The 12,825-nt window shown below is 38.6% G+C and overlaps 1 protein-coding gene across 4 annotated transcripts in view; it reads left to right on the top strand.

The window, feature by feature from the left end:
- LOC106960623 (protein NLRC3-like) overlaps nucleotides 1-12,825 on the top strand; it is a 31,930-nt gene that overhangs the window by 5,277 nt on the left and 13,828 nt on the right. For all 4 annotated transcript variants that reach the window (XM_015053810.1, XM_015053811.1, XM_015053808.1 and 1 more), the window contains exons 2-4: nucleotides 737-771; nucleotides 6,734-7,015; nucleotides 10,292-11,493. In XM_015053810.1, coding sequence (XP_014909296.1) covers nucleotides 744-771; nucleotides 6,734-7,015; nucleotides 10,292-11,493 — 1,512 coding nt within the window. In that variant the 5' untranslated portion in view covers nucleotides 737-743. The remainder of the gene's footprint in view (nucleotides 1-736; nucleotides 772-6,733; nucleotides 7,016-10,291; nucleotides 11,494-12,825) is intronic.

The following is a 12,825-nucleotide window of genomic DNA, read 5'->3' as shown; positions in this document are numbered from 1 at the left end:
CTTCAGTTCTGTTTCATTTTGTCCTTTAAAACCCAATAATGTCTGATCAGAACCAGCTGGTTCTGGACCGTATGAAGCCATGATGTCACTGCAGAGATCAGGGAGCATAAAGCTGCTAAACCAGCTGCTTCATGGGCAGCAGGTTCTGGAGGTCAGAGACAGAAACATGGACTTTCTGTCCAGAGCAGAAAAACTTCAGCTGATCTTCAGTTCTGGAGAACCTTCGTCATGATGATGGAGAGAAGCAGGGATTACTCTACTCACCTGAGAACTAAACACCTGAGCAGGAGGCCAGACTCCTTTCTGGAGGAGCTTTCTGCCACTGATGCTGCCACCTAGTGGTAGCAGCTACACATTACAGTCAGAAGCAACAAGCAGGATTTAAATTTGTTTTCATTTTAAATGAAGGAAATCAGATCCTAGAAAGACTGACAGTCGATGCAGAACCTTTACAGGAATATTGTTCCTCATAAAGTAAAATATGTTACATTAATGGTCAGATCAATACACTTTTATAGTCAGTCAGTTTACATCAGTATGTATGTAAACTGGAAGTCATAATATTTTTATATTATGGCGTTACTATTTTATTATGGCATAGTTTACATAAATATTCTTTTCTGTTGCAGAGTGTGTATTAATCTGGTATTTTTAGTTTAAATTCCAACTTCATCAGAGCAAAGTAAATGATTTATAAAATGAAGCCTCAAACATAATGAATCTTCATGTTTTCCAGGTAAAAGATGGCGCAGCAGCAGGAAGTGGATTTCGGTAAGTGATCAGAAGCAGAAATGAAGAATCTTAAAAAAACAAACTGACCAATCACAGCCTGTGTTGCTGCCATGTGATGAAGCTCAGCCTCAGTGTCTTTATTGTTTTCATGCTTCCTGTTCAGTGAAGCTCTGGTGGAAACATTGTGAGTTTCTGTGAAACCTGAAGGTAAAAACTGAACTCAGATGGAAACAGAACTAAAATTAACCGAAGTGAAGAACAGGCCAGCAGCTTCTGATACTACATATACTAATCAATTTATCCACTAATCACATAATTTATTAACATTTTGTCAGACTTCCTGTGTCTTTTGTTCCAACATTTGGTGACAAAGATGCTGAAGCTTAGAGATGGAGGTGAAGACCTGATGATGATGGTGGTAAAGAAAGGAAAATGTTTATTGATCGTTCAATATTTTCATCACAATATTCACCAATAATATAATTTCCTGTTTTCCTAGAATAGTGCAGCTCCATATTTAGAAGGCGTTTCTTTTATTCCTGCAGTGAGGAAAGAAAGTGATGAACCAGAAGCTTCATTTGGTCTCATGTAGACAGAATCAGTGGTCGTCACTCAGATATGAGGCAGAAACACAACAGCAGGTTTAGACCTGAGGAGCTGATCAACAGACTCTGAATCTCTGGATGGAGCAACATGAATAGTTGATCTTCATCAAGTTTTTCTCTCAGACATCAGTTTGAATGAATCTTGTTTCTGTTTCTGCCTACAGACAAAAAACTTTCAGATGTTCGAGTTAAGTTTGTGGAGAGAGTTTCTGAGGAAATCCTGAAACAGCTCCTTGATGACCTTCTATCAGATCGTGTCTTTAATTACATGGAGATAGAGGAAATACTGCAGAAGAACCCAATCAGAGCAGACAAGGCCCGCAACACCATAGATGCTGTGATGAAGAAAGGACACAGAGCCTGCAGACTGATGATCAAACGTCTTCATCTCATAGATCCGACTCTGTCCAACCAGCTGGGTTTGTCCTCTGACTCCTCTGGTCCAGGTGAGACACACAGTTCATTAAAGCTGCTTTTNCATGCAATCATTTGAATCAGCTGTGCTGGAGTAGAGGCAGATCTAAAACATGCAGAGCAGGGGGGCCTGAGGACTGGAATTGAGAAGCACTGCTCTAAATTGAGAGTCTGGTGGATGAACCTGACTGGCCTGCACAGAGTCCTGACCTCAACTGGATAGAACACCTTAGGATGAATTAGAGTGAAGAATGAGAGCCAGGCCTTCTTGTCCAACATCAGTGTGTGACCTCACAAATACGCTTCTGGAAGAATAAGCACTAATAAACCTTGGACAGCCTTCCCAGAGGAGCTGAAGCTGTTCTAGGGTGGAGCAACGTCATGTTGAACCCTATGGATCAGGAATGATGATCTCACCAAAGCTCATATGTGAGTGAAAGCAGGTGAGCAAATACTTTTGGCAGTATTGTAAATACTTTTACATTTTCCCATTCGTCTCAGCTGAGCTGCACCACAGACCGACTTTTACTAGAATTGCTGTGATTCTTCTCAAAAGTGGAGCAAAGTTATCTACAGCTTTAATTATAATAATTAAAGATTAATAAAGTAAAACCAACAAACTACTATGTTTACAAATATATTATGTTTCAATATTATTCTAATCATGACTGGAATACAAAAAGATTTAAAAAGAAAAAAACTTGAAACCGTGGACGATATTCTTCTTCTTTTTAGGTTTTATTTGCGGTTGGCAAAAAACGTAAGGTAAACATTACTGCCACCAACTGGTCAGTAGTGTGCACCACATGACTTAAAAAAAATAAAAACTATGTCCCAAGTTTTTGAAAAATTGTTTTAAAAAATCAAATATAGCCTGATATCCTCTGCTTCTTGAATCTTTCAGAAATAAATCAACAATGTCAAATTAAATTTTTATATTACTAAGGTTCATTATTAACTTGTTTTTGTGAATCCATTAATTCCTGCAATGTAAAATAAGATGCTCTATTGTCTCATCTTCCCCACAATCACTGATGTTTCCCTATCAAAAATAATGAGCTCTTCAAAGCAGTCATGAAATAATTATCTTTTCTCTCCTGTTTCTGTTCTTTCTCCAGTTTTCTTTTAGATTTTATAAAACGACCATCCGTTCCTTTCTTCAACCTATAACTTTTGCCACTTCTTTCATTTGTTGTTCGTAAACCAACAAATGTTACTTTCTGTTAGCTGCAGTGAGATTCTCAGAGACACCCAGATGACTTCCTGTAAATGAAGAAGGAAGAAACTCTTGAGTTTCATGCTTCACCAGGTAGCAGGAAGAGAAGAGAAGCCCTGACGAACGAGTGAATTAAATCAAGTCTCTCAGAGTTGAAGGTAAAATCACATTTTACTGAAACTTCACTGCAGCTCAGTGAGTTTTTCTCTCTATGAAGAGAAAAGAGTCAGAACTGTTTGATTCTCTGACAGATTTTTGTTCCAGAGTAACTTCCTGTTTACATCGTTTGGTGTCAGCAGCAATAAATGTGTTGATAATTGTTTCTGGTTCTTTGATGAACAAAGTTACTCTGATCTCTGTTATAACAAAGGTTACTGTGGAGGTTTTGATTCCAACTGAACCATTAAACTTTTTGCTTTAACGGAGTCAGAAATGAGCAGACATGTTTGTAGTTCTTTACGTCTGAGATCAAGAGGCGGTTAGATCTCAGACTTTGTTTTTTATAATTCTTAAATGTTTCAGATGATCAAGCTAAAATAAAACATAAACTGATTATAATATTATGAACTAAGTTCAACCTTTTTTATTTGTGATGCTGCTTTAGTAAATTCAACATCCAAAAGGTTCTTTTTGGGGGGAATTGATGGATGAAATCACCCCCATAAACTTTATTATTAGTATTGTTTTAAATCCAAATGAAAAATAATATTCACATCACATGTTAATAATATGCAGCTCCAGTGTTTCACACAATCAGCTCCGTCAGAAAGCTGACCACAGCTGAACCGTTTCTTTCTTTATGACTGTCCATATTTAGAGCGGCCAGCTGCTAGCAGTGCTGCTAATTCACGGCCATTGTGCTGCAAATGTTACTGTGTGTTTGTGCCGCTGCTCCTGACGGACCGGGACAGAACCAGTCAGAGGCGGGTTAGTGGAAAAGCGCCATTAGTGTCCTCTGAGGTTCTGCTGTGAGGTCATGCTACTGTTAGCAGGTGATGCTGTCTCTCTGCTGTGTTACCAGGGTAACAACTGCTGGTCTGCTCCTCAGGTGATGCTGATGGTCAGACTGATGTTAAAAAGAGAAGTTCTCACTGATTCTTCTCCATGATCTGGGGCCACGTGTATAAAAGAGTGTTCAGCTTTCACACTAAAAATTGGAGTACGGACAATTATAGAAAAATGTAACGCACAAAAAATTCAGATGTATAAAGCCTTGTGCACGTGCATGCCTGTGCACCTATAAATCCCAATTTTTTGGAAATAGAGCGCAGCTGCTGGTTCGCCCTGTCACCACTCATAAATACATATTTAATTTAGTATAAATACCCGGAAGGCTGCCGCCACGTGAAGCATTAACCATGGCAACGCTCCTTACTTGTAGTAGTATAAGTATTTATAATAATAATAAAAATATCAATCAGTCAAGTTTACTTGTATAGCATATTTCAGCAACAAGGCAGTTCAAATTGCTTTACCTCATAAAAACGCACAAAAAATACCCAAGCATACCTGTGTTCGGGTAATAATTATACATTTTACTTAAAATGTGCTTTCAGGGCACATAAGGTCACCTCACAAAAAATAAAAATAATACATTTTAAAGAAAAACTCCAAACTGGAGAAAAATAAAAATAAAACGTAGAGCTCCAAATGTAAATGCTTGTTTGAGCAGCAGTTCAGGGAACGGTTCTGGTTCTGAGGGTGGAGGGAGTGGAGCGCTGACCAATAGGGACACGTCTTACATCGCTCGTCTTTAGGCCCAAGATGTTCATGTTTCCAGCAATAAAAACTCTGAGTTCAACCAAAAAAAGTAGCATCAGAAGTTGGAGAATCACAACCAAAGACTTCTGACAAATAAAAGTTTATACTTTTATGCATTTTTCTCTTCATGAGACAAAATTTATTTGAATAAAAATTTTATTTGTATTTTTTTCAAAAATAAAATCTTCCATTAAATCATTACAATTCCAAAAGTTTTGATTAAAAAAATATTTCAATTGAGATTAGTTTTAATTTGAATAATATTACACAAATTTACCTCCACAGTATTTTATTTATTTTATTTTATTATTTTTTTTGCATAAAATAGGAAATAAAATTTCAGTTCTAAACTCCCTTCACCGGCTCCCTGTAGCTCAGAGAATAGACTTTAAAATACTGTTAGTCTATAAATCACTGAACGGCTTAGAACCACAATTCATTACAGATCTGCTGTTGTATTAACCGTCTGGACCTTTCAGGTCTTCTGGTTCTGGTTCTGGTTCTCTAAAAACTGCAAAACAACTGAAACACTGAATTCCTTTAAAGGGATCCAGGAACAGTTATAAAAAAATATATACTTTATTTGGGAAATATTTATGTTGGATGTAAAAACTACTCAGCAATAATACTGTAGGTTATTTAGTTTTTATCAATTTTAATAAAATATTGTCACACGAACGTCGCTTTGATGTTCATGCTGCAATGCATTCTGGGTAAATGACCCAACAATGTCAAATCAGAACCAGCTGGTTCTGGAGGTCAGAGACAGAAATAATGGACTTTCTGTCCAAAGCAGATAAACTTCAGCTGAGGGAGAGGAGAACCTTCATCATGATGATGATGCAGAGAAACAGGGATTAATCTGCTCACCTGACAACTAAAGACCTGAGCAGGAAGCCAGACTCCTTTCTGGAGGAGCTTTCTGCAGCTGATGCTGCCATCTAGTGGTAGCATCAACACATTACAGTCAGAAGCAACAAGCAGGATTTAAAGATGTTTTCATTTCAGCCTGAAGGAAATAAAATCCTAGAATGATTAACAGTCAGTGCAGAAAATTAACAGGAATATTGTTCCTCATGGAGTAAAATATGATAAATTAATGTTTATATCACTGATTTTATTTTAACAATCTGGCATTTTTAGTTACCCTTCTAACTTCATAAGAGCAAAGTAAATTATTTATGAAATAAACTCTGAAACATAATGAATCCTTCATGTTTTCCAGGTAAATGATGGCACAGCAGCAGGAAGTGGATTTAGGTAAGTGATCAGAAGCAGAAATGAAGAATCTTAAAGGAACAAACTGACCAATCACAGCCCGTGTTGCTGCCATGTGATGAAGCTCAGCCTCAGTGTTTCTTTATTGTTTTCACGCTTCTTGTTCAGTGAAGCTCTGGTGGAAACATTGTGAGTTTCTGTGAAACCTGAAGGTAAAAACTGAACTCAGATGGAAACTAAAAGGAACCGAAGTGAAGAACAGGCCAGCAGCTCTGATACTTCAGGAATATTTGCTATATACACTAATTCATTTATCCAGTAATCACATCATTTATTACTAATTTATTATCTTAGATGGAAAGATTTGCTGTGTCTTTTATTCCAACACTTGGTGTCAGAGATGCTAAAGCTTAGAGACGGAGATGCAGAGCTGATGATGATGGTAAAGAAAGAGAAGTGATGAATTTCATCATAATATTCGCCAATAACATCAAAGTTTCCTGTTTTTCTAAAATAGTGCAGCTCTATATTTAGAAGGTGTTTCTTTTATTGTTCTTCCTGCAGTGAGGAAAGAAAGTGATGAACCAGAAGCTTCATTTGGTCTCATGTAGACAGAATCAGTGGTCGTCACTCAGATATGAGGCAGAAACACAACAGCAGGTTTAGACCTGAGGAGCTGATCAACAGACTCTGAATCTCTGGATGGAGCAACATGAATAGTTGATCTTCATCACGTTTTTCTCTGACGTCAATTTGAATGAATCCTGTTTCTGATTTCTGCCTGCAGAAAAAAAACTTTTCAAGGTTCGCCCTGAGTTTGTGAAGAGAGTTTCTGAGGAAAACTTGATTCAGCTCCTCGATGGCCTTGAAACAGATGGTGTCTTTAATCTTTTGGAGAAACGGGCAAAACTTGAAGAGAATCAAAGCACAGCGAACAAGGCCCGGGATACCATCGATGCTGTGAGGATGAAAGGACAGACAGCCAGTGAAATGATGATCAAACGTCTTCATCACATAGATCCGACTCTGTCCAACCAGCTGGGTTTGTCCTCTGACTCCTCTGCTAAAGGTGAGACACGCAGTTCATTCAAGCTACTTCTGTAGAATGGGTCCTCTATTGTCTTTGATGAAACTCTAAATGATAAATATTCTCCAAATATTTCCTGACTTCAAAATTTGTCACCACAGAGAAAAAGTTAAATATATTAATCTGCTTGATGTTTGATGACATGATGGATTCTCAGTTCAGCCTGTTGAATATTAATTAAACCGAATGAAAATTAAATGCAACTGAATCTGCCATTATTATTGTAAAAATTGACAGAGATTTTTTGATGCAAAATGACAATGCTGAACTTTAACCCATATACTGAAGCCTCTATATGGCTTAATCCCAAACGTTATGTTAGTAAATCCCTGATTCTCAGGAAACTCTAGGTCCGAAGAGGAATTTTGATTCTTGGAGATCCATATGAAGGGGGGGATCCTTAAGTAAAAATAAAATTTCAGCTCCCAGAAAATCAATTCTGGAGGTACCTAAACTTTGCCACTTACTACATGAAATTTATGGATCTCCATCTACACCCACTGCAACTGTAGATTATGTTTCCCATTTTAGGAAAATCTCAGAGTTATACCATGTAGTGTCTAAATATTACTCCATTTTGGTAAAGGATATAGGCAAAGGGCTCCCTGCTTTACTATCACCCTGGGAAGTTGATGTTGGTTCGACTTTCACATATCAGGAATAGAAAATGATACTTTATAGTATTAAACAAATGTCTAGGGAATATGAAAAAAGATAAGTACAATTACTTCATAGAACATATTGGTCACCACATAGATTACATAGAGAAAGTCTTATACAGTCACCTAAATGCCAGACTGAGACAGGCCCACTGATCCATATGAAATTGCCCTGAAACTCAAGATTTCTGATATGTGATTTACAAATATGTTAAATCAATTATACAATAAGATATTCGGTTTTCTCCCCTTAAACATTTGCCATCTAACACTGCAGAATGGGTCCAGACTGCATTAATGTTGGGGCGTAAACTGATTGTCTCTGGGTGGAAGGCCACCTCTATCCCACTATTACTTTATGGCTTAATCGACTTGACAGATTAGCTGCACTAGAGCAACTTTCATACAGATTACTAAATAAAATGGAGCTCTTCCACCTTAATTGGGACCCATACTTATTCAGACTGCCGGGGCCCAATTAAAGGTCGTGGTGGTGGGGGCATGAGGCCCCAGTGGGGTTTGATTTGACCGTGATGAGTGGGCTATGTAGAATGCCCCACATAAATAAAAGCTGACCAACCTGTGCTACTTAATTTACTTTTTATATGAACAGGGTTGCCCCCATTTATTTATTTAATGTTCTTAATTTCCTTCCTTTTTCTAATGTTGCCTACTATTTAGTGTTGGTTCGCCATTGCTCGGTTACTATGCTGATGTAATTGCTGGTGGATATCGCTTGTACAGAGAATGGACTGTGTTGTAATAAAAATTTAATAAAATGTTAATCAGAAAAAATATATATAGCAATCCCATCACTAAGCTATATTTTGTCCCTCCACTGGTTTGACCAAAATGTTTCATCTGCTGTAAGTTTCCTGAAGAACAGAAGGACAGTGCTCTTTCATTTTTTAAGAATAAAATAGTTGCTATTCATTTTATAGAATCAAAGGCAATAAAAATTAAGAGGAAGTGTAAGTTCGGGCAAGCAGACAGAAGAATGATCAATGGCATTGCCCAGACATGTTTGAGTTGGAGGCTTTCCCTGCAGACTGGTGTATTCAGATGTCGTTCAACATCTGCTGGACTTTCCTCAGGATGTTCTGAGTCTGTGGTTGCAGTGCCATCCTGAACACTGTGAACAGTGTCCCCTTCATTTATTTCCCCGTTTAGTGCCATCCTGTACGCTGTGTCCTCCACCTTCAGGCTGAAGGTGGAGGACACCAAGACCAGTGATGTTGTTGGAGTGTAGCTGGATTCTGACAGAGAGAACGGTCCTGTCAAAGTTCATTCTGGATAACGAGTCTCATCAACTTCATGATGTGATGGTCGGTTACAAAAGCACCTTTAGGCAGAGACTCATTGCACAAAAATGAACCACAGGAAATCATTCCTGCATGTAGCCATAAGATTATACAATGCCCAACTCAGAGTGTCTTTAAATTTAAGTTCATTCTGGACTCATTATATATTTATTCATATGTTAACACATTTCCACCTGCCTGCTTTATTTATTTATTTAATATTTAGGTCATAATTGATAGACTGGTGATCTGTCCAGGGTGACCCCGCCTCTCGCCCGAAACGTTAGCTGGAAAGGCACCAGCACCTCCCGACCCCACTAAGGGACAAGGGTGAACAGAGGATGGATGGATGGATGGATGGATGGATGGTCATATTTGAATTATAATATTACATTTGTGTATATAATATTTTCCTAAATTTTGTATTCCTTTTGGTTATATTTGTATTTACTAAAATGTAACACCTTTGGTGGAGTAGTTGAGCATTTAATAAGCAATTTCCCTTTAGGGATCAAAAAAGTATATTATGTTGTATCAACCCAGAATGCATTGCAGCACAAACAACATGCTGACTTCCAAGTGACAGTATTTTGTTTAACTTTATCAAAATGAAACAGCCCACACTATTTTCATAGTTGTTTTGTTTTACATCTGAAATAAGTGTTTCTCAGTCTATTGTCACAACTAATCTTGGATCCCTTCATGGTTCCATGGATTTGCTGTAACGAGATTTTATCTCAGCTATTGCTGCCTTTCTATCAAAAACCATTAACTAGTAAGTGGAATGGTGTGCCTAATAAAGTGGCCAGTTTAGTTCTTTGTTTCCAGCTTGCAGACAGTGCTCAAAAAGAAAGCAATTTCAAATTAAACACTAATAAAACTTTGAGTCTCAAAGGTCAGAGGTTGCTCTGTGGGAAACATGTCTGATTAACTTAAACCTTCAACCAGAGAAAAACCATGAAATAGTTTTAATGAGCAAAACTGATTCTAAACATCTCTGTGCAGCACAAACCTTTTTTTTTATTTACCTTTTCTTTTATCCATCACCTCAGTGAGCTCCAGACTGTTTTCTTCAGAAAATCTCAAATTTAATCATGAATTTTCTCTCTTCCCAAACACTGAAGTTGGAATGACTTTTTTCTTTAGATGACAATAATTATTTTTAATAGTTTTTTATTGATATAAATTTTTTCCTTCATTAAAATTGATACACAAATTATAAAAAAAATTGTATTCCTTATGTTTAGCTGAAGTGTATCATGTTGTGTTTCTCTCTCTCTTTTTTTTCTTTTTTTTAGATATTGATATTCAATGTCAGCATGACCTCAAAGAGCATCTGAAGATGAAGTTCCACAGTCTCTCTGAAGGTGTCGCTGAACATGGAAATCAAACCGATCTGAACCAGATCTACACAGAGCTCCACATCACAGAGGGGTTAACTACAGAGGTCAACCAGGAACATGAAGTTAGACGCATTGAAACAACATCCAATAAACAAGAAACAATCAGAAGAGAAGAAATCTTCAAACCTGGAAGAGATCAACCGATCAGAACAGTGATGACCATGGGAGTGGCTGGCATTGGGAAAACACTGTTAACACAGAAGTTCACTCTGGACTGGGCTGAAGGCAGAACCAACCAGAACATCCAGTTCATATTTCCATTCACTTTCAGAGAGCTGAATATGTTGAAAGAAGAAACCAGCTTGGTGGGACTCATTCATGACCACTTCACTAAAACCAGAGGAATCAGCAACTTTGAACAGTTCCAGGTTCTGTTCATCTTTGATGGTCTGGATGAAAGTCGACTTCCTCTGGACTTCAACAACAATCAGATCCTGACTGACATTAATAAGTCCACCTCACTAGATATTTTGCTGACAAACCTCATCAGGAGGAAACTGCTTCCCTCTGCTCACCTCTGGATAACCACACGACCTGCAGCAGCCAATCAGATCCCTGCTGAGTGCGTTAACATGGTAACAGAAGTCAGAGGGTTCACTGACCCCCAGAAGGAGGAGTACTTCAGGAAGAGATTCATAAATGATGATGATAAGGCAAGCAGCATCATCTCCCACATCCAGAAATCAAAAAGTCTCCACATCATGTGTCACATCCCAGTTTTCTGCTGGATCACTGCTAAAGTTCTGGAGGATGTGATGAAGACCAGAGAGGAAGGAGAGCTGCCCAAGACCCTGACTGAGATGTACATCAAGTTCTTGTTGGTTCAGACCAAAATTAAGGAGAAAAAGTATGATGGAGGATCAAAGACAAAATCAATCTGGAGTCCAGAGAACAGGAAGCTGATTGAGTCTCTAGGTAGTCTGGCTTTTGATCAGCTGCTGAAGGGAAACCTGATCTTCTATGACAAAGACCTCAAACAGTGTGGCATCGACATCAAAGATGCTGCGTTGTACTCAGGAGTTTTCACTGAGATGTTTAAAAAGGAAAGAGGCATGGGCAACATCTCCGTCTACTCCTTTGTTCATCTGAGCATCCAGGAGTTTCTGGCTGCCGTCTACATGCTCCACTGCTTCACCAGCAGGAGGTCAGAGGTCATCAAGACGTTCCTGGGAGAACATGACACCCCTACGTTCACATGGTTCAAATGGCCCTGGAGGGAAAAATACAGAGAAACATCTTTCGATGAGTTCATGAAGAAGGTCATGGAGAAATCCCTCAGCAGTAAAAATGGCCACCTGGACCTGTTTGTCCGCTTCCTTCATGGTCTCACTGTGGAGTCCAACCAGAGACTCTTAGAAGATCTGCTGGGTCAGACAGAGAACCGTCCAGAAACCATCCAGAGAATCATCACCAACCTGAAGAACATGAACACTGATAGAATCTCTCCTGATAGAAGCATCAACATCTTCTACTGTCTGGTGGAGATGAACGACGTCTCATTTACTCAGGAGATCCAACGGCTGCTGGATTCAAGGAAGGAGCTCTCAGTGACTGACTGTTCAGCTCTGGCCTTCATGCTGCAGATGTCAGAGGAGGTTCTGGATGAGTTGGACCTGGAGAAGTACAACACATCACAATGGGGACGACATAGACTGGTTCCAGCTGTGAAGAACTGCAGAAAGGCTCGGTGAGTCCAGATGTTTTCATCATGTGAATGCTGATTCAGCACTATTGTCCTCCTGTTTCTTCTTCTTTCTTCAGTTTGCTTCTGGATGTTTTTGGTTTTTAACTACTTCCTTCATCCTTTGGACTGTTTCAGCCATTCAAACATATTTTTAGACATTTCCAACATGGAAATGTTTTATCAGTTTTCATGTTTAAATGAATAGAAAACCTTGAACTCTAGAAAGTCTGTTTTCTCTGAATGATCCAATCAGCCAGAGACACATTTTAACTTTAAACTCCTCTTCACTCACTGGGCCCAGACCCACAGAGTGGACTGGAAGTTGTTTGTTGTTTTTACCTTAAACTGGCCAGCACTCTGTTATTCCTATATCAATTTGATACAGTAGGGGCTTCCTCGCTTCCCATATCTATGTGTTCTGTCGCTTTTTTCACCAGTTAAAACTGTTTAATCCGTTGTTAACGTCGTAACCTGTTTTTCCGAGCCGCCTCAAACGCAACATGAACGCTGAGACGCTAGCGCTGGGTTTACACCTGTGCTCAGCGACGGAGACCTGCTGCTGTGTGTTAGAATCATGGCAGCAAAATGCAAATAACTTTTCACTGTTTTTGCCAAAACTAATCGACTGAGTTGAGTAATGTTGTTGGATATGGATAATGTTAGCTAAAAGATGACTAGTTAATAATACAGCACCTTAATCTTGTGAACAAGTAGCCTGTTGGCTACAGATGTTTATGTTCAGCTA

Source organism: Poecilia latipinna, unplaced genomic scaffold (assembly GCF_001443285.1).
Source record: "Poecilia latipinna isolate Pla-1442-1.1 unplaced genomic scaffold, P_latipinna-1.0 Scaffold1202, whole genome shotgun sequence".
Classification (NCBI taxonomy): domain Eukaryota; kingdom Metazoa; phylum Chordata; class Actinopteri; order Cyprinodontiformes; family Poeciliidae; genus Poecilia; species Poecilia latipinna.
The sequence above is the reverse complement of the archived record's forward strand: the minus strand, read 5'-3'. Positions and strand labels throughout refer to the sequence as shown.